Source organism: Alosa alosa, chromosome 9 (assembly GCF_017589495.1).
Source record: "Alosa alosa isolate M-15738 ecotype Scorff River chromosome 9, AALO_Geno_1.1, whole genome shotgun sequence".
NCBI classification, from domain to species: domain Eukaryota; kingdom Metazoa; phylum Chordata; class Actinopteri; order Clupeiformes; family Clupeidae; genus Alosa; species Alosa alosa.
Genome location: NC_063197.1, coordinates 10,130,544 through 10,153,825, shown reverse-complemented (window position 1 = coordinate 10,153,825; position 23,282 = coordinate 10,130,544). Strand labels below are relative to the sequence as shown.

Here is a 23,282-nt window from a genome sequence, read left to right as displayed (position 1 = left end):
AAGGATGATCCTAAAATAGATTTTATACAGGCATATGGAAAGGTGCAAGTCTAGCATTGTAGTACTCTCAAAGATGATGATAATAATATAATAACAAGTCAAAATGAACAACACTACTAAAAGTATAGAAAATAAAACCTGCTACACAGTACTCAAAATGTTTTATATTAAACACTATATTGGGACTTTTAGCTTTTAGCTGTTTATGTGGAAGCCCTATGGTGATGTACTCAATATTACAAGCAAATATAAATACATATAAACATACACACATATACACACACACAGAGAGAGAGAGAGAGAGAGAGAGAGAGAGAGAGAGACAGTACAGGACAATAGTGATTTGTTAATGATTATTGAAATACTCTTGTTAAGAGTTCACAAATAAGAAGACACAGGGAAAGCACATTATTCCTGTAGTCACATGCAGTATCTTTGTTACAAAAGGGTGTATTGGATTCCTCTTGTGTTGTCTTCAGTATATTAAATACCCCCTCTCTCTCTCACACACACACACACACACACACACACACACACACACACACACACACACACACAAGAAGATGTACATAAAATATAATCTTCAGGCCAATAGTAGAAAATAAAAGACTCCTCTTAATTGTCCAATATTCATCTGAAGCATTCAAAACAACACGGGACATTTTTGAACAGCCTGTAGTACTCCTCTTGAATCTGGGTAAAATAAATATGTACAAGGCAGGGTGAATGCATTTTATAAAACAGTTAGCTCCTGTCCTTAATTATGATTGCCTTAGCCACATTCAAAGCACACTTGTGATAACATTCAATCAGTATTACTGCACTAAAGAAATGGACAAACCGTGTCAACTGCTTGCCAATTATTCCTCTAAAATATGTTTTTGAAAAATTAGAGTGCTTTGAGGTAGAAAGATTATTTGTTATTGATATGTTTTTTTAGAATGTTGGCTGTTATGTGTTTATTACCTTGACAGGTATATAAAAGCAGTAATTAGTTTAGTAAGCAGTAATTAGGCCCGGGTTTACTCTGCTCTGCATTGTGTTCCAAAATGGCCCCTTAACGGTATCACTGTAAACCGTGACCTCTTGGGCTTTATTGATAAATTCCTTGGGACATTGAGTTTATGTAAGGGCTTACAAGAACATACAAATTTGGATATTAAACTTTATAGTGGTTTATACTTGAAGAGTACTTTGTTCTTACCTTTCTGGATAACACACACAAGAAGATGAAGATAAACATCCCTTGGAATGCGTTGGCAAATGTGAAAAGGTACGCAGTCAGTGTGGTTTCGTTGAGGATGTGCAGAACTCCGAATGTCCAGGTGGCCCCGAGTACAAACAGGAGGGCCAGGGCCCCTCTGGCACAAGACCTGAGAGGAGCATGCAGGGCAGACCTCAGTGAGATGGACATAGTATTGACCAGAAGACCACACATACAAAACGTAAAGCAACACAATGCAGTTCTTTGACTTTATTACACGGCTCTTCAGAGGGCTGCAGAATGCTCCATTCACTTGAATGGGCCTTCCCAATGTTCGGCAGTCTGCTAATTCTCAATAACAGACCGTTGCTAAGTATAACAGACCGCTGTCAAGGAAAATGGGTTTTGTGCTTCTAATTTACGTCTTTCATATTACTGCGCAAGGACTGGAACTTCATTCAAAAGTGAAAGCAGACGCAGATCAGCTGTGTTCTAAAGAATGTTTGACTCAAGTTCAGCGTGTGCTGTTGCGAACTATTTTGTTTCTCACCAAAAGCCACGATGAAACGCTAACAAATAGGCTATAGCCTAGGCTATGTAGGCTAAAGAGTCACATCACGGGGAGTTTATTGTTTCGGTTTGGCAAGTAGCCGTGTAATAAGCGGGATAATGTATAGAACGCCGGACAGAACAGCATAAATCAACCTGTTTTAGAAAAAAACCCGCACTTCTATCTCTACCTAGAGCCTGTTATTTGTTTTGCAGAAATCCACAGCTCCCGGTTCTTCTGGTCCAATCAGAGCAGGGCTGTGTCTGACTGTCAATCACAGTCTGGTGCAGTCTGGTGCGCACTGACGAGCCCAGACTCGATGAGAGGGTGCTCGGTGGTAGTGGGGGAGGGGCATGAGAGTTGTAAACATTAAAAAATTTTGGCTAAGCCCCCTCAATCTGTCAGACTTGCCAACTGCAGCTTTAAATGAGTTTGAAATTGAAACATCCTCAATTTATTACAATTTCATAGACAGACAATTACTGGATCTCTTCTCATAAGGACATTTGACGGAAATAATATACCATACAAGATTGGAGCCCCTGAGCTTGTCTCATTTTTATATTGAATGTAAAGATGGTTAAACACACTTGTCATTAATGCAATAGACCTCCTATATGTGGTGGCCTGCAAGGTATCTTTACTTCGGTTACAAAACATCATAGCCTATACATTTGATGTTATGGAATGAAAAAGCAACAAGACTCATCTAAAAAGGTTCTTATAGTTCCTGTTAGTTAAAATATTGAAATGTCATGTGAACTTACCGTATATTTTCATAATGGCTTATTTCAGGTTTCTTCACTGCTGTATGCCGATATACTTTATAGATGATAACAGCAAATGCCATCAAGTTTACCTAAACATAGTGCACAAATATTTTTTTTTTAGATTTAGATATTTTTTCATTTTTTAAAACCTCAATTCTAAATGATCAGATATGTGAATGAATGAGGTCATGAGTCACCAGTATAATCAAACAAGCAGGGCCAATGAAACTCCAGATGAAGTTATTTTCAGTGCTCAGCCAACACCTGAAAACAAGAAAATCGGATTCAATGAGCTCTTTTCTAAATATGTTATTCAAAACTGATTTGTGACTTTTGACCAGTTGTACTTACACTGTGTTAGTTCCATAGTATTTGTAACCAAGTGTGGCTGATATGGCGACTACAATAGCTGGGCTCACATATCCAAATATGTAGAAATTGCGATGCAAAAAGCCCTTATTATAGATGACACCAACGACTATCAGGTAGAGATGAATGCCCTCGATACACATCCATGCAAACGCAGCCAGGAAGAAATAATGCAGCAACCCAGCAATCACAGAACAAAACAGCTAGAAAAGAAAATCCAATACTAATTAGGGTGTACACTGTACACAGCTTTCACAATGAAAGTCAAATGCAATAATTTAGTCAGCGGTAGTCAGTTATTTAATGCAAATAACACCAATTATTAATTGGGCTAAAAGTAAGTAGGCTATATGCTTTTAATAGCATTATTTTGTGTAAGTGACGAGCAGTATGATTTAGAAAATAACTCAATCAGAGCAGAGGTATGGCAGTATGCCGTAAGATTGGAAAATGGAGGAGAAACTGACATAAAACTCTCATATAAGAACAAAAATGTGAGAACAAAATGTTGGCATGCTTTCATCAATTCGAATTTGAAAAATGTGACTCTGCAAGGCGAAACCAGTCGCTTTGGTGCTATTTTGATAAAATCCACGATAAACAAACGTGTGGGTTAAAATGTCGAATTTCACGTTACATATTTGTGAACAAATCTGAGGGAAAAACATACGTTTTGACTGTTAAACCCTGACTTTATTTAGGTGAAGATTCAACACATTAGCGTGACAATTTACTAAAAAATGTGATTTTCTCCTCTTCTGGCGTATCGTGATGAAGAACCATGCCAACTTTGGATGCGGTTATCTTAGCGATAACTTCATTAACTTCATTTTGTACATTTTACCAAAGCCACTGGTTTCGCCTTGCAGGATCACAAATGTTCTGGTAAACCCATATGAGTGCATGGGCCTGCTGCTCTGCTCACCTTGTGGGAGTGCATGTTGATCCCGACTAAGAAGATGAACTCGGCCATGAAGAGGCTGCAGCACAGGTTCTTGTGTATGGTGGTTCTGGTGCTCTGGATCTCACTGAAGAACCAGAAGGTGAAGATGCACATGGACAGGCAGATGAGTGAGATCACCATGCCCAGCTGTGTGATCCTGGTCAGGATGTTGTAGTGGGCCACAAGCTGAGTAGAGAGACACCGAATATGAGATCATCTCTGAGATTCACTCAGTTGCATTAACAATAAGAGCTCCTTCTTGATATTTAAAGAGATAGATAGATACAGTAGATAGATAGATAGATAGATAGATAGATAGATAGATAGATTCACTGTGTGCTGTTTGTGTTTCACTAATTCACCGATTGGGTTAAATGCAGAGACCAAATTTCCCTCACGGGATCAAAATATATACTTATACTTATACTTATACTTATGTCCCAAACTGTGTACATATTCTATGAATGGCTCATGATGAATGTAGAAAATTATCTTTTATTGACTCTAGTAACCAGAATTAACTTTGCAATGTCATTTAACACAATAAAAATCTAAATTGTACATAAAAAGTGTTTACAACATAGGACCTAAGGAGAGTTAATCGTGGGCATAACTATAGTCATCTAAACTGAACTTTAACTAATGGAGGAGGGAACATGCCTACGGTGAGAACTCACATTAGCCCGTCCTGAGGACATGAGGATGGCGAAATGGGTCAGGTGATTGCAGGTGCACATGGTGTGGGAGCTGTTGACGTGAGAGAGCTGGCAGCCCGCCAGGGCCCAGCGGCCCTCCATAGTGTCCAGAGAATACTCCCAGAATGCACACTTCGTCATGTCAGCCACAGGATCGATGGGCTACACAATGGCCAAGGGTGGACACAGAAAAACACATATTTCGAAAAAACTCAAATTAAATGCAGTAAAAGTTGCCTGGTAACCTCTAATTATTCCACTTTTTATTCAAGACAATCCATCACAACTATGCAATTTTTATGCAGAGAGCCCATAAAACGTAACCTGACTCTCGCCAGATGAATTTCGCTCCGCCTAGCTCCACTCATCCATCTGGGATCGCTCCATTGGAGAGGTGTTTCAGAAGGCTGGGCCTTATCAAAAATCCTTACATATGATTGGATAAGCCACTTGTCCGTCATTTATTGACATGCTACTTCAACTACTCAAAAGCCTTCAGAGCCGTTCTCTGATGTTCTTTTAACGAAAAAATATTGGGTTGATTGGACAACACGAATGAAATAGCAGCATCAATGTTGACGCTTGCTTCCTCGATGCGAGCCGCCATTGTTGTCTGAATCAAAACAGTCTCACAGTCGCTTCTCCGCTATGTCACATCTATGAAACTCCCGCCCTGCGTCCTGAATGGCTCTACCATAAAATGTGGTGTCGAAATCAATCCTGAAGATGGATGTGAGTGGAGCTAGGCGGAACGAAATTCATCTGGCGAGAGTCAGTTTACATAAAACGCTGCATTTACAACTAATGAATGACTATAACGACTATTACTGTGGCTTTTCTTGTTGTCTATACGTGTTTCCATCTCCTCTAAACTTGATTTACATAAACTCCACTAAAACAGGAAAAGCAGAAACTGAGAAAGGAAGTACCTCTGAATGTTTCAAAGTAAAAGACACTTCTTCAAGTGAGTACAACTGAGGAGAACCTATGGCAGCTGCTATGACCTCTGAGTTCACGATCACCGGACCAGCTGCAGCAAACCTTGTGTAATCAACCAATCCTGGGTCAATTTTGGGCTCCAAGACCACCCCAATATGCTTGTACTTGACAAACACCACGGGGACACTTCCTAATAAATACAACAAATACACCATGGATATATCGAAATTCCAGATAAGTGAAATATCATAAGCACTGTCTATGTTGTTAAACTGAAAAAAATCAAAATACACTAGAATGTAATTCCTGTAATGCCATGCTAACACACAAGCTATTTAGTTATTTATTTTGGTATGATAGGTCTAAAATTATTGTGCTTATTCTCTGTTGTGTTTATTGTCTATTAAATGGTAAATAAAATGTTAATATTTTGACAAGCCTTACCACTGGAAGCTGTGTCTACTTTTTTGGGTGTTAAAACAATGGTATTTACTCCCAGGGAGACAGAGACTTTCTTTTTCCTCTCCTGATCCTTCAGCGTGTAGAGTTTTAATTCTGCAAAATGAGAACATAAAATAGGTTGTACGTCACAACAGATAACCATATAACCATGGCGAGAAAGAGAGTTGCATACTTCCAGTGGGCCCACTTGAATAAAAACTACTACTACTGCAAGGCCTTCCCGTCGAGTACAATTAGAAAGGGACAGGTGTCACTCACTAAAATAAATAAATAAATAAAAATCCCACACAAAATCATTAAAGACAAAACATGCACAAAATTATCCATTAAAACATCATGGTTGACTTGATGTTGTTTGCTGTCACCACAGTGTTTTGATGTGTCAGTCGTAGAGGCCATGGACGTAACGAGGACACTACAGTCCACTAGAGTGCAGCAAAGTACTATGAAGTACACTGAAGTACTAACGTACACCTATTCACAAAGATACTGAAACCTGGTTTTAGCAAGACAAAAATGACAACTCCTAGGATAAGATAAGAACACTGTTGACAGGGTTGATGTCAACTTTCCTGCACCAGCTTGCTTGCTGTCACCTCCATGATCAGCTGCTGAATGACAGGTCTGTGCTGCTAAGTATAGGCATAAGTACGCTACCGTGAAGGACGAGAGGTAAATAAATAATTAAACAAATAAACAAAAAAATACAAATAAGTAAACATAACAAGGTACAAATGAACCAGTAACAGAATACACTACGGACTGACCCAGTATTTTTGCAAAGTTTACAAAATGTAACTGATGTTACATTTGCATAGATAGAAGGTAGCAATACAATGTGGGACTGCATTTAGTTCACTTTTTGTTTTTTGTTAATATGTTTTTTTTTATTGGTTCAAGTTTGAAGAAGGCAAACAATTTTGTTCATATTTGGATAATGAATGGTTCTGGTTCTTGTTGGTGGTGGCGTAATTGTATCCCTTACATGCTGCACAATTATTCCCTTGCCATTGAGATCTCCTGGAGGAAGTGAATGCATGTGCATTTCAAAACATTGCAGCGTGGAATGATTCAAAGTGATGGTTTCCAATCTTTTCTCAATTGGTCTTGGTGAGTTAGGAGTCCTCTTGCCTAATCCTAAACTCTCCCAGACTTAGGTGCTACTTTTAGCACTAAAATGCTATGTGAATTACTTTTTGTAAAAAAAAAAAATTATGTAGGAGTTTCTCCTAAATGTCCCAGTTAGGAACTTATTTTAGCCTCAAGATTATTTGTAAATGCAGGCCCTGATTTAGCCCACATAACTCAACACGCCATACATTTCAAACCTCATAAAATACACCTTTCCTTTCAACATTGTTGCGTATACTATAGGAAGGCATAGGAATAGTCTGCATATGGTTGTTATAATGTTAATTTTCTATTACATATTTTGGTTACAGTTTTGTAGAGAGGGTGTAGGCCTAATACTTCCTCTGACTAATCCCAATTCAGTCAATCCATCTGTGAAGTGCCCTGAAGTTAGACTTGATTGCATAGTGTAGATGAGTGTAGCAGAATTAATGAAGTAACTTTCATGCTTAATTGATTAATTAGATTAAGTATGGGACTGACTTCTGTATTAAACTGAATTGACAAGGGTCTAACAAGACCACCAGTATCCATAAAAAGAGATATACTGTATTAGCTTTGAATAAATACACCTGCATGCACACGCACACACACACACACACACACACACACACACACACACACGCACACACGCACACACACACACACATGCACACACACACACTCACAGAAAATGCACAGACACGCACGCACACATGCACGCACACACACATGCACATATGCACACACACACACACACACACACACACACACACACAAAAAGGCACAGGCACACACACAGACACACACACACACACTTCTGGATGGTCATAGTCTTACCTACGTCACCTTCATTGACCTCCACCCTGGTAACATTGCTGCTGATTTTGGACAAGGCCAGAGTCCCCTGCTCCACTGAGTGGAAGAGCTTGGTCAGGGTCAGGTCTCGCTGCTGTTCCTCTATTCTGTCCCATGCCTCCAACTCATTCAATTCCACCAGATTGTTCACTGTCTTAACAAAGTCCTGCAAGGCAATATGGAGGGAAACGTAGATTAGCACTCAAATAATAATAATGATACTAATAAAAAACTGAATGGTGGCCCAAAAATAACCCCTGAATGTTTGAAAACAGCTCTAAAGTTTTATTACAAATACAAGAGAACTCTGACAAACTATGACAACTACAGTAATATACCTTTACCTAAAGAGTACAGTATATCGGGCTTATTTGACCAAATGAGGGTTACTGACCGTAATGGCTTCCTTTACAGGAACTTCTTCATCAAAATAACTTTTACTCCCACTTTTACTAAAGTTCATGGCTGCGGCAGAGAGAGCCTCTATGTAGGCGATTACATCAACTGGGTTTAAATCTCCTGATGTTTGCTTCTTCATCTCCCTCAGCAGCTGCTGGGGAGGGCTTAGACTGCTGATCTGCAAAGCAAGGAAGACAATATAATAATAACAAACTCCGAAAAGAAAACTCTATTGAGAACCTGAGCCACAGCCAGGAAGTGAAAATATTGGATTATCCACTGGCTTTATACTCTCATGAACACCTCTTTCTCAGTGAATATAATCAGCTAGTGAACAAATATTTGGACCCTTTTTCCCCTGGTTATTTACAATAGGATTTATTGCCAAGTTTTGTAAATAATGTTTATTGTCATACTACTGTATATATTCTAATTTATACTGTAAGTTAATCTTCTAAAATAAGTTATATGACTCAAATGTACTTCAAGGGACCAAGTTTTATTACACAATATTTTTTGTTCTCTGAAAAATAAACTATGAAATATAAATGTATACATTTTAGCTGTAGTTTCTAAACTGCTGAGCATTGGCTGTAGTTACTATTTCCTAACACCAGAGAGCAGCACCTGCATGTCAAATAGCCAGATGTTCTCTAAGGTCTTCTACAATAAGCTCACAGTTTATATATGATTTTGAAAACTTTCCCCCTCTCTGGCCGAGAAACTCACATTTTGTAGGGTGGTTCTGATGCGACTTGATAAACACTCTCTGTCTTCGTGACAGTTAGGCACAGGGTTCTCTGAAACATAGGATGGCAATCTGGGTAAATATAGATAAATATTCACAAATCTGACCTCTGAGCAGTAATACATGTTTGATTAACATGTAGGAAATTACAAATACCTAAGCAAGTTGTCCGTGAGTCTGGTTGAAATAACTTGGCTCCAGTTGATGAAACATAATTTCTTTGACACGAGCAGTGAAAGGACCCGTTGGTGTTATAGCAGTTGGAAAACGGCCCACATATTTCAGTCTGCTTGCATTCATTGATATCTAGAACAAAGAAACAACTCAGTCAGAATTTGATGATCAATTAACCTAAAGTTATTTTTCAAGATTCCATATGCGGCACGGCACGGGCAATTGTCAGTGTTCCGACAACATAAACTCAGACTTTGCTTTGGCATGGGGGCTGTTTATTAAGCATACACAGGGAAACTTTCAGATCACTGATACAGAACGGCAGAGGAAGTCGGTTCTTACACGTAAACACATCAGACTGAGACTGGGAACACAAAGGCCCTAAAACCTACCCAAACCTATACTATAAGACACCAAGGTTATGCACAGGAAAGTCGAGCAGCTAACTGTCATTTCACTACATGTTTTACAACAGTACCTCTATGTATGTGACAAAGGAAAATCCTTGAAATCCCTTGAAGTAGGACATTCACATAACATACTGACTACTGGTCACTAAATAACTGAAATTACACATGAATGCAATGGTCATTTTAACACCAATCTCAAAATTACACAAAACACATAGAATGCTGGGAACTCCGATACACTCTTAACTCATTGAATGCCAAGCTGTTTTCGAAAACTTTGTCCTAGAGTGCCAGCAATCTAGACCATTGTTGATGATTTTTGTACAGCCACAGCATATTCTGTGTTATAGCTATGAACACATACAATGGCTCGTTTAAAAGGTGAGACTTTAAGCTCTCAGTGGGTGCAAACCATGTATTTCTACACGCCTCTGTTCCTGAGAAATCCCAAGCTAAACAGTGGCTAGTTTTCATCAAAATCGCTGTTTTTTTCTAGAAATGGAGATATAACGTCTTTCATGAAATATGAAGTGTTGCCTGTAAACATAGAGACTACAACCTAGTGATAGACCCACGAAAATGGCCTGGTTTTGACCTGACGTGCATGCGTCACTAACCCAAAGCGGCAACCGAGTTATGATAAAATGTCCAATTAAAATGTCAAGATTGTGCGTTTTCATGAGTTTTCGATCGTCATATATATATTTCCATTCATCACAGAGTTCCCAAAATCACATATAAGGTTTTTTAAAAAAAGCTAAAAACGTAATATTAAGTTTTTGGCACTCACATCATGGGAAGGAAAAACTTAATATTATGTTTTTGGCACTCAATGAGTTAAAACGAATGTGTTGGAAACAACACAAACTGTGTTGTCCCTATCTGGACATAAAGATGTGTTAAAAAACAACACAAGTTGTGTTATTTTCAACACATACTGTACTGTGTCTACTCTTGAAACGAATAACAAAAGCAATGTGTTGGAAACAACACAAACTGTGTTGTCCCTATCTGGAGTGGATGTGTTGAGTTGTGTTGTTTTCAACACATTCATTTTAAGAGTGTACTAGCCAGAACACACATACACATCTCCCACTGCAATGCCACATCACTAATTACAGTAGCACACTGCAGAAACATAGGTGTCATGTGCGCCAGTGTGGATGTGTTTATTCTTCACCATAAGTGTCTGGTCCACTTCCATCTCCCATCTGCTAAAGGGAAAGTGGTGTGGTGTAATTTGCTGTGGAGATGTGCCTCTCTGACCACATGTGGCCTGTGTAGTCTTACATAAATGCTTTTTTTTGCCTTTTCAGGCTTTAGCCACTGTATCATTGACACAGACAGAGTTCTCGGTCTACTGTTACAAGCTGCCATCTGCAGAGACACAGGCAATATGTCACAGCAAGTGTCTTTGAGACATCCATCATCAGTGTACTCTGGACGTTTCACAACCTCTGAACAGTTGGTCCAACCGCCTCCTGTCAGAACAGGCATTAATATAGGGGGATCTTAATGTGTGTCTGATTAATATTCTACCACCATATACAGTAGGAGTGGACTGCAGATGCCGAGGTTCAAAGAGGATTATAAGGGCTACATAAACAGTCGATACAGTTCATATCTATGAGGGGTTGTGTCGGCTGGTGTTTTATTTCTCAAAGTAGGGCTTTCCATCTTCAAGCCACTTATGGGTGGTTTGCTGCTGCGGGAATCAAGCTATCAAACTCATAGTACAATCTGAAAGCGTTTCTTTTCTGTGCTGTTCTCTCCTGGATCTGTTCTGCTGTGGTATAGATCACTCACTTCAACACTGAACAGCTCACATTGACTAGCTCACACTGAACAGCTCATAGTGACTAGCTAACACTGAAGAGCTCACATTGAACAGCTCGCACTGAACAGCTCATAGTGACTAGCTAACACTGAAGACCTCACACTGAACAGCTTACACTGACTAGCTCACACTGAACAGCTCATAGTGACTAGCTAACACTGAAGAGCTCACACTGAACAGCTCGCACTGAACAGCTCATAGTGACTAGCTAACACTGAAGAGCTCACACTGAACAGCTCATATTTGATTTCCAAAGAAGTTTTTCAGCAGTCCAAGCTCATATTTGTAGTCAAAAATGTTTGATTTCTTCATATATAATGTTTCCCGGCTGTATCACATGCTCCAGTTCCAGTACTGACAACACATCTGTATGATTTCTGTATGATCTCTGATGCCCTGGGTGTTCTAGGAATCTCCACACCTACAGTATGGTATGACTTTTTCCTGTGTCCCTGCTGTGACTATATGTCCCGCCAACTCAGCATGACCCTGGACATCCTGTATGTGATGATCATATCCAGGGGAAATCTCCTCCCTACACCACACGCAGACAGGGGACATGTGGGGTGTGATGGTAATCTCATAGGCCACAGCACACACATGAAATCCGATGGTTTTATCATTGGATTGGAGAGAGGGGGTGATGATATAGCTCGTTTGGGTCTTTCTTATCATCATAACACATGTTTGTGCACATAATATGTAAATAGGCTGAAAGGCAGCGGAATGTAAACAAAAGGGTGTGGAGCCCAAAACAATATATTCTAATCAAATTACCTTACTCTACGCACAAATGACAATAAGGAAGCTTCAACATTCCACTGCTGCAGACAGGCAAGCAGATAAATGTTGACATTTTTGGCAGCATAAGTATGAAACTCTACAATGACAGCATCAAGGCTGAGGAGCCCAATGTGTTGTTTCAGAATAGGACCTTAAATGCAAGATAGGGTTGATGAATTATCATTAACTTATCACATATTGATAAAATAGAGTGAGTAGAAATTGTGAGTACAAAGAGCCTAGAGCTCGTAGTGTAGGAACAAGAGAGCTTGCTCAGTTCTTGCTTAATCATAAAAGGGCCCCTTTGGTGTTTTCTGGCTGTCTGCTATCCTTGGCAACTTCTATTGTTTTGAAGCTTTCAGACTGGTGATGTTGGTTAAGGGCAGCTGTTCTCTAGAGTGATGCGGAATCCCTTCTGCTCCTGAGGCGGAATCCCTCGTCTGACCTGTCTGACGATGCTCTTGACCTCAGTTAGCCTCAGCTGCATCATGCCAAAGCCCATTCATTCGATCAACCTCAGTTCCGTCATGTCAGACCTCATCAGACCCCACTTCACGTGAGTGAGCGGCTCAGCAATTTCACACACGCACACACACTCACACACACACACACATACACACATACACACACACACACACACACACACACACACATTACTCCAGGTTCCTGCTTCCTGAATGGATCACTACGGCTCTCCCCATAGAGAGCTTTCACTTCCTGCTCTGGGCTCTCCCGTCTTCCGCTTCTTTTTTCTCGTGGCTGTCTTGAGGCTCACACACACACACACACACACACACACACACACACAACCAACAACACACACTTGTGACAGCCTGATGTAAACAGTGTAAACAGTGCCTGCTTCCTGGTTTGTTCCCTGGCTTGCCTTAAGTTCTCTCCTCTCATCGTGCGGGGGTATCCGATGGCAACATTCCAAGCACAGGCCACACAGCTGTGTCTGCTTAAAGCTCGACTACACTTCCTTTACTCTCTCTGTCCTCTCGGGCAGAGTCAACAGAGGGCACTCTAGATGTTTGAAGATGTGCTAAGACTTTATTTGGAGGGCCCATTAGAAACTGCCAATATCTAAACAGCAGGCCCTAGAGACCTATAGGACTGCTGTATCAGCTTCAGAAAACTGATATGTCTGGTTTGGGCTTCTAGCAAGCCTTCTCTACTGACTTTTAGAGAGTAGCAATTGGCCTAATCTGTACTGTCTGGTATATTGGCCCATTCAGAAAATGTCAGACCTATACATATGAAAGTTCTGGAGCCACTGCTGGCTTGGTCTAATCTGTTAATATGCCCTTGATTCAGGGCAGTTGGATTCACCCACAGTTTTATAGTACACCTGCAAAATGGCTGTACTGTACTCATGTATTTGGTCTACTTGGTCAAGATTCTTTTGGTTGAACCATGTGACAACAACCAACCACAGTCTGCGATACATATCAGTATTGATTTACGTACTAAGGCACTATCCAGTTGTTAAGTCTGACATCATGGGCCCAACAACTTTTTCATCAAAAAACGTTTACTTGCGCAACCAGCCGGTTTTCGCAACATGTAAACCTTGTCACCATCACCTTTAGTGAGGGTAAAACAAAATTGGATTTTTTAAATTTTATTTTACTGCCCATGGAGAAAAACGAGCAGCTGTGAAAGCCATTGGAAAAAGAATTTTCAGCTCATTATTACATCATCACTTAACAACCCAACTTGAGAAAAATGTCATGTGGGAGCCCTGAGATGACCTACTGGTTCTTACGTTTGGGATATCATGGTTTTAAATTAGATTTGGTTTAATTATTAAATCAGCTGAAGTTAGACTTTGCACTTTTCCCATAATTTAAAGGCCATGCATGAATATGGTACAACATGTACGATTAAATAAGATTATTGTTGGCATTGACTAATTCATTAATACATTTTATTATTACCTTCACAGTGAGTTCCGTCATTAGGCCAAAACTCTTTTGCCCCATTTGTAGAGCTGAAACCTGCTTTGCAGGTGCAGTGATAGCTTCCCAATGTGTTGGTGCAGGTGGCGTGGTCACCACATATGTAGGGCACCCTTTCACACTCATCGTCATCTGCGTGCAAACCAGAGGGAGAAAAATAAGTTTTCAAATATTCAACAATCTTTGTTTAAAAGAAGTTTAGAATATTCAACAATTGACCTATCAATAAGCCCTATAAGCAAACTTTTCACTCGTCATATTTAGCTTTTATCTCCAAAAGTTTACCATCAAGTGCCATGTAATATTACCTTAATGTCAGCCATATAATGTGTTAAGCAGTCATCAAATTGTATGTAATACCTCTTAACTCCCCTTTTATGAGTCACTCCCAACTTAACTGAATTATTCATGTATTTCCAGAAACACAGGAGAAATGTCATTTGCATTATGTACAAACTACATGTTGTACGTTATTGCCTGATAGTCCTGACACAGGCTATCCTGTATAAGGTATTCTTAGCTGTCCTTCCTGAATAGTCTTGAAAAAGAGATGGAATGTCAGGAAATGTCTGACATAACAGATTTGGACTGAGGCTGACATGCATACATGGGAACAAGGAAGGAATGATAACCCAAAACACCATTGTTATCATATCCAAGCAGTCAAGCTGAATTTGCTGATGATAAACATTAGAATTCTGTCCTGATTGAAAAAAAGGCTCCTCCTAGCAACTTTGATCATGGGACTATGTTTAATGGCCCAAAGCAGTGGTCAGTCTGCAGGACCAATCCAAGCTCTTAAAAGCATGACAAGAGCAGTTTTTTCATTTCAAGATGCAAACAGCAGCAGGGTGTTTGATGAGTGTGGGGGGTGTTCATCACTGTTTCTCCTACTGCCAACCTCCTACTAGTAACATGTTGCTGCATGGCATCTAAAACTCCCCCAACGACTCACCCTATCTCACAGCAACAACCATGACAAACAAACATTTGGGTTCATAACGCATAACAAGGACTAAACCTTTTGAACCTTTTTGTCACACTGGCTCTTCACAGTAGCTCTTTGGGAAGTTCCCATTGGAAATCATCATTTCGCTTACTATATAGTAACAACTTGATTGAGGGAAGTTCAAAAGTGTCATGATTTATATTAATGAGATTATTATATTAATGAGAAGATGTACCAATAAATAGCCTTAGCTATTAAAAAGTCTGAATTCATACACCTTTGTACAGTCCAAGTCAAGCCTTGTGTCACTACTTTACTCATGAGAACCAGAACAGACACATACGCCTACATTTACTAGACTATTTATCCAAACTCCCACAATGTAGTTTTGTGCTTTGTGTCAGAAATCCTCCAAAAAATGTAAGGCAAGCTTTTGCAACCAATTTATTACCATAATACATCACTTAGCATTAGGAATAGATTTCGTCATTGCAAACGATACTGTTTTAGACTATCCAAGACTATCAGCAAGGTCAATTGGCTGTTAGCTAACATTTTCTAAAATTGAGATAGCATTTACTAAGTACTCAATATTTTCCAGATATTGATACATATTTGATATAATGAACATATCATAATTGTCCGTATTTTTATGTTTAATTAGGGGTCATATTACAATGTATGGTTGAACACAGGTTGAAAATAATAATTAGAATAATGTGTTATGTCCTCCCTTTATTTGCCAGAAATTAGTTCATGTTAAAAGTAGCTCATGTTGTGTCTCTTACCTTGACAGTTAGTTATTCCATTACCAGTAAAGCCATCTTTGCATTTGCAGGTCTTGTTCTCACACTTTGCTAGCTCATGACAGTTTGGGCAGGTGTCAGAAAATATCCCTTGTGTAAGGACACTGAATATCCATGCTAGACGTGAAAAACAAAATAAGGCAAATATAGGGGTCATCGTAGCATACAGCATATGTTTCACCATTATAACACAACACAAACTTGAGATGACATTATTTTTATGTTCATTTAGCCAGTGTATAGTGTCCTTTGGTCATTTACATGTAGGCAACAACAAAGTACATCATTTGAAAAATATATATATTTTTACCTTCCAAAAGCACAAGCTTCATTGAGGAGTTTAGTAAATGCGACATTTTCCAACCGAGACGACTTACAGACCAGTCGGGACTCGAGGGGTGGTGACGTCCACTACTTCCCTCCAGCTTTCCTGTTGTTCTAAACCTGACCCTTCCTGTTCTAATGCTGATCAGTGATCACATAAACGTGGCCTCACAGGGACACACCTATTTACTGGAAACCGTATATAGGCTGGACAAGGAGTTTGTGTGTGATCTGATTACATTTATACACTGTTTGTAAAGCAATTGTAAACTCATTCAGATCTTAGAAAATGTGCTTTGCTTGTACATTAGACTTTTAGAATTGCAGTCTTTGTTGAGTCCTGAATAGAATGAGGCTACTAAAAAATGTAAACAAAAGTTATTACTAAAAATAAAATATACATAAATAAATAAATTAATAAAATAAACTCAACTACAATATTTAATCTTAACAAATTTCAAATTTACAATATCATCGTATTCCCCAAAAGAGCTGAATTATGTGATGTCAAAACATACGAAATGACTGACAAACAAGACAACAGTGAGGGATAGAACAAAAGTTAAAAACAGCAAAGACAAACAGGAGGCCATGTCGAGTTGTGGTTGTGACATGTCAAGTTGTGTTTCTTGCACACAACACATAATACAAGAATTAACGAAAACCTGAGAAGGTATAGAAACCTGAAAATATTATTTCTTGTGTTGTGGATTTCAACTTATACTGGCTTATAGAGAGACTGTAAAATAAATGCAGGCCAAATCATTATGATGGACTGCTAGAGGATGCTAATGGGAAGCTAATGAATGGTCCTAAAACGGGTGGAGGTCCCCTGGCACCACATTTCACCTTGGCTCTAGACTTGGCTTTTAGTCAGTGAACGGAAAGGGCACACACATGCATGGCTTTGCAAGGCTACCTATTGCCTACACACTCTGAAGAAGTGAAGCACTGATTGTGAAATGGCGACCATATTCTACAGTTTTTATCAATTGTTTACACACAAAAATTGGTACTTAAGACACAATGACCATAACATTTAACTCATGCACCAACCCCCTGAACCAATTCTGCTAAATTACAAGCACAATTCCTGCTTTACACTCAAATTGCAGTTCTAAAACACACTTTTTTCATAACACTACACACAATTCTCTGCATTTGGCACAATTTTCATTAAGAAAATCTCTTGTTTTCATAAGGAACACCCTGCCTTTCAAATTCTAAAGTTAATTGCCCTACTATGCACTCTGACTCATCACATGGGCAAACACCTGCCACACAGTTTTACAATTAGCAATTAGAGCTTTATCATAATGCTTGTGATGTGGATGAGGTGATGTGGCCAGACCTAAACAGAAGAGAAGATGCAGCATAGTGTGTAAACAATCGAGAAAAACTGTAAACAATAGGTTACTGATATTATAACTTCTGAACAACATAATGTTTCTGTATAGGGACTGATAAACACATCATACTGTATGTATATTCAGAACTACTAATAGGTATTTTAAATGTATAAACTTAATATAACAATATAAACAACAAGTTTATATTAAGTTAAATGAAGCTGGAGGAGCCTGTTCAGGCCTGTTCCAAAGGTGCACATTTGGTGGAGAGGCTGACTTATACTCTTTTGCGATGGGAATTGGGGCCATCACACTAAACCTATGACTGTGACATATACATCCTTGGGGCAGCCGTGGCCTACTGGTTAGCACTTCGGACCTGTAACCGGAGGGTTGCCGGTTTGAACCCCGATCAGTAGGCGCGGCTGAAGTCCCTTGAGCAAGGCACCTAATCCCTCACTGCTCCCCGAGCGCCGCTGTTGATGCAGGCAGCTCACTGCGCCGGGATTGGTGTGTGCTTAACCTCACTGTGTGCTGTGTCTGTTTCACTAATTCACAGATTGGGATAAATGCAGAGACCAAATTTCCCTCACGGGATCAAAAGTATATATATATATATATATATATATATATATATATATATATATATATATATATATATATATATATCCCTGATTGGTGACAGTTAAGGCTGACCTGATTTTGCAAAACATTACATTAAAATTGAACGCATATGCACATCCGTTTTCAGAATTTAAATTTCAGAGAATAACGTATAGCTCTGAATGTTATTTAGCTCAAGGTATATACTTTTGTAATTTTTATTTAGAGCACAACCAGTGCATTATTGTGTGATTGTAAACAAAAACAAAAAGGTGTAGAGTACCTGTTGTTAGAGCACAATATGTTCAGTGTTGAATGCAAGATGAGGTCATGCTGGACAGGAAGCTACAGCCATGTGTAAATGTCATTGTGCCTGTCAGCAGACTTAATTCTTGTTGAAACCAGCTGAATTACTGGATATGTCTGTTAACAGAGCCTTAAAGTTTTATGTATTCAGAACATAAAAAGCATAACTGTTTTTACTACTGCAAGTGTGTTAGACGATAAGCTGCACAATGTTTTTTTTTTTGCAGTTTGGCTTCAACAGAGGTGGTCAGCATTTAAGTGATACGCCTTGTAACATATTTGTGTTACATATTTGTAACATAATAATAATAATAATAATAATAATAATAATAATTATTAATAATAATCATTTATTATTATTATTATTATTATAATTATAATAATTATAATATTTATAATGATGGCCCATGTGCCTACAACTACTACTGGTACTACTGGTAGAGTATACAGCCTGCTACAGCAACACAGTAATGAAACGGAGAGAGACCGCACCATTTTATAGTCTCTTTTAATGTGCATTTGAGTCCAGGATGTAAAAGGTTCTCATGACAGACAGAAGACATTGTCTTAAAGGTCAACCCATCCGCTGTGTGCATCGGTACGAGTGATGGAGATGGATGTGAGAGGTTTCAGGTGAGCCTGAGTCGATTATTTTCAGTAACAAGAGTAGTAAGGTCACTGCAGACCTTCGTCCCTCATGAAATGTTAAGGAAAGTGTACAAAAACATAGCAGGACTGGGATATGGTGACCCTTGCATCCTGTACAAAAATGTGATAGAAATTGGACCGGTAGTGTTAGTTGGCACACAAACAAACAAACTGACCAACGGATGGATGTCCAATTGGCAGCACTGTGTTTATTAATCTTGCCCCCTATCAGTGGTGAGATTAATAAACTGGGTTTGACATTGGATTGCATTCAAAGATGCATAATAGTGCCATAATAGTCAATGCTAGCTGTGAAGGTATCATTTTGTTGGTAGAGAACCCGTCGTGAATGTGGAGGGGTAGGTCTGGGATGCCAGGCCACTGTTGAGCCTGCTAGAGGTGTTATTTTTGGCATACTTTACTCTACTCTGTATGAATAATGTGTGTGCTTCTGTATGAATTTGATGTTAATTAATGTAAATGTTACTTTACATTCTTTTTTTAAAAGGCAACATTCACAATATCAAAACTGTATGAGGGGTATTTTTGAAGTGGATTCATTACTGGGGGTGCCAGTGAGTTACTGTGTTTTGATTCTTTAAAACAGTAAGTTTACTCGGGCTGCGTGCTATACTCCGTCATTCTCTCTGTGAGCGGTGACCTTAACACAGGGAAGCCTGCATGCTTTTTATAAGTAGCCAGGGCGTCAGACACCGACAGGGCCAAGTGGAACGGAAGCACTAATAAAAACTCTTGGCCCAGCAAGTTACGGCTCACGCTTAGGGGTTGGCAGTACTTACGCTGGGCGAAAAAAGAAATGGCTTGTCACAGAAATTTCTGCGAGTCCCATATCAATTGATGAAACCTTACGTCTCCCACAGGATGCTCGAGATTAAGTTGGAGTCGGTGAGAAGGCTCATGAAGCCAGTGTCATCCTTGTCTTTCCACAAAGAGCTCTTTTGTTCCACAAGGTTTCCTACCAAGTGAGATCGTATTACCAAGAAATGTATTAGGCCTTGTGTTTCGTGCTGTCTCTATTTTACTCCACTCAGTCAGGAAGTCTAGGGATAATATCCCAAGTCCATCACTGTTGTGTTTCAGTTATGAGGACCACAGAGGTGCATGTGTGTGTGTGTGTGTGTGTGTGTGTGTGTGTGCGTGCATGTGTGTATGTGTGCGCGTGCATGTGTGTGTGTCTGTGTTTGTGTTTGTGTGTGCGTGTGCGTGTGTGTGTGTGTATTGCATATTGTCTTTCTGAGTTGTGGATAAAAGGTCCAGGCTCTTGCTTCGTGACTGTAACTGACATCAGAGGGGAAGCCAGGGCAGGACCTGCTTCCTTTGAGTGCTTTATAATCAGAGCAGACCACTTGACCAGCAGACTTCCGTTCTGGCTTTAAACATAGTACAGCAGCAGAAACACACACACACACACACACACACACACTCACACACATATATACATGCACATGTGCATATGTGCACACACACACACACACACACACACACACACACACACACACACACACACATACACAATACACACACATTTATACACAAGACACATTGTGGAATGTCTTTGAGCAAGACAATATTAACATGACATTCATTTCACACACTCATAAGTGACCTTTCTTCCCATCCTGTCCACAAATGGAGGAGAGGGGGAAGATAGTGTCACAAACACACACAATACAGACACTGTGGACACACACATACTTTTTTCATTCTGTTATAACCAATCATAACACATACTTGACATTTACAATACTTACACAAACTTTTTGAGCTAAAAATGATAGTTAACAGAATAAGGAAATATAATAGAAATTTGAATCAGGATTTGTTTGGCCCAGTTATAAAATCATTAGCACTGACATGTCATAGCCTATAAAATTTGCCATTTGTATCAGAGAAAAATGTTATGAAAGTGCTCAGTGGAACTCAATTTTCTTTTTATTAAGGAAACCTTTCACGGGAGACTAAATGCTGTGGATGCGTAATTGGTTTTAACCCTCACATGGTAATAAGCATGCTTGTGATAGTTATCACTGTATCTGAATCTCTGCTATCAATTTAAATACAAAAGGTGAAGACGGATGTTTTACATCATAACCAAGCTGAATAAGGTAGCTGCATGTAGTTTTTGAATATTCTCTGGTTGAGGGTTTCTGTTCGTGGATGCGTTTTTGACAAATATTTTCAGTAATTTTTGAACACTTCATGCTGTATGGATCATGGTCACAATTGTTTGTCTTTGCAACAATGTAATGCAATACATTAACATCACATCCACCAATTTTTAGGTTTATCCGTAAAACAAAAAATCTCTACAAAAATGACTTTTGACATTTATACTTTGCGATTTATTGGGAAAAACAATGATGCTTGGCTGCCTTAAACTGACAGGTGAAGGGACCAAACAAAGCCGTCTTAAAATGGTCGCATTAACCTGGGCTAAGTCTGAGTTGCCATGGTCTGTAAAAGAAACCTGACACTGATTTCTTTGCCTGGAGACACATGTGGCTTCAGTAATTGTCAAGGTTGAGCCCTTTGGCCAGTAGAGGGTGCTCTAAGCATTCTTGCCAGTGCTACAGAACGCTCCTCTTCAAAGTCCCCCCCACTCCTATATTCCCTTTTTTTACACAAATATTGAACTGGCATTGTAACTTTACAATTTGCTCTAGCTTGAAAAAGTATAGGTGTTTTATGACAGAAGTTCACTCAAGCATGTCATCAGCACGGGGGTGATTTTGTGTTTCTGCATTAGACGTCACTTCCAAGAGTCTGGCAGACCATATTTCTGATCTGTTTGGCCCAAGTTCCCCTTTACCCAACCCTGCTCAAATACAAAACGGCTTGTGGCAAAATGACATATAATTAACGTTAATATGGACTTATTAGTAATGCAGTGAATATAGCTAATAACTGGAAATTCCAAATCCGCTAGCTTTCATTCACCCTAGACTTAATTCAGCTAATACAAGCCTTTCAGAGGAGCTGCCATTTTTTTTTTAACTGGCAAAATTGTATCATTCACTAATTGTTAATCTTGTTATCTAGGATGCAGTCATAAAACTCCAAGAATACAAATATAATATTTTATCCATACTTCCGAGCTCCAAATTTCAAGTTCCAAATTCAATTTTAAATTTTAAATTCAAATAGCTGAGAATGGTCCTCAGATTTAATCAATACACCTTTGCTATTACAGACTTTCAAACACACTCATATTAATCTGAACATACATGTGTGTGTGTGTGTGTGTGTGTGTGTGTGTGTGTGTGTGTGTGTGTGTGTGTGTGTGTGTGTTGATAACCTATAAGTGTTTTTAACCTGATGTTTGGCTCCTGTTACGTGACTGGTATAAATACTGCCATTATGCTACAGGCTGACATCCATTAGTTTGAAAATAGCCATGCCAAAAGAACACCTTTCTTCCTTTTCGGCATTTGTACCTTGACAGGGTTTCTAAAAGATACCGTTTGTACAGTAACAGCTCAATAATGACAGCGAAAATTGATTTTGTTGTTCAAGTCTGCAAGCATTCAACTTACCTTGGCTGGCTATTTGCAGTTTGACTGGATTCCTTCAGTTTGACTCTGCTCAGCCTCGTAAATCCATATAGTGAAATAAGCTTTCTACAAGAGTCTGATTCTGACCTTGGAAAATACAATAGAATTTGTTCTTACTTGTGGTTGGTTGGACTTATCTAGAGTGTTATAATAAATAATGAATGCTCTCTGGGTCTGTGCAGTGATAAGAGCATACCCTTGTCCTTGATGACACAGACATACATAGAATTAACAGCTACTTCAGGGCTTTACAAGTCTCTGACCTCCCGTCTGCCCAAGGTCTTTGTTGGGTTCAGACTCTTAATGGTATTCAGCTGCAGATGTACTTGGTTAATACTGCTGCAAGATAGCAGGCAGGCAGAACCGGCACAAAATGGCTTGATTCTGACTCTGTTTCGCCTACTGGCCCACAGAACACAGAGAGAGATGTGCCTGCTTGGCCCCTGAAGACTGCAGCGGTGCTCAGTTTTTTGGCCAATTTGCCACTGTGTGTGTGTGTGTGTGTGTGTGTGT

At 39.3% G+C, this 23,282-nt stretch overlaps 1 protein-coding gene across 1 annotated transcript; it reads right to left on the bottom strand.

Annotated features, from left to right (window-relative positions):
* Window positions 1-510: 510 nt before the first annotated feature.
* Window positions 511-16,437, bottom strand: adgrl4 (adhesion G protein-coupled receptor L4). The gene is made up of 16 exons (XM_048251684.1): window positions 16,278-16,437; window positions 15,950-16,084; window positions 14,192-14,344; window positions 9,204-9,353; window positions 9,029-9,099; window positions 8,295-8,477; window positions 7,883-8,066; window positions 5,915-6,025; window positions 5,461-5,660; window positions 4,514-4,693; window positions 3,819-4,022; window positions 2,876-3,096; window positions 2,722-2,788; window positions 2,522-2,613; window positions 1,205-1,373; window positions 511-693 (listed from the first exon to the last, which is right to left on the bottom strand). Exons 1-16 carry the CDS (start codon window positions 16,321-16,323, stop codon window positions 631-633), a joined length of 2,229 nt encoding a protein of 742 aa, XP_048107641.1. The 5' UTR covers window positions 16,324-16,437; the 3' UTR covers window positions 511-630.
* Between the last annotated feature and the right edge of the window lie 6,845 nt (window positions 16,438-23,282).

Bases quoted from the DNA above. Each gene is read 5' to 3' on its own strand.
- adgrl4 (XM_048251684.1), bottom strand. From the start codon at position 16,323: ATGTCGCATTTACTAAACTCCTCAATGAAGCTTGTGCTTTTGGAAG. The intron at 4,694-5,460 runs GTACTTCCTTTC...GCCATTGTGTAG, and splicing joins TTACTTTGAAACATTCAGAG to CCCATCGATCCTGTGGCTGA. The intron at 4,023-4,513 runs GTGAGTTCTCAC...CTCTCTACTCAG, and splicing joins TGTCCTCAGGACGGGCTAAT to CTTGTGGCCCACTACAACAT.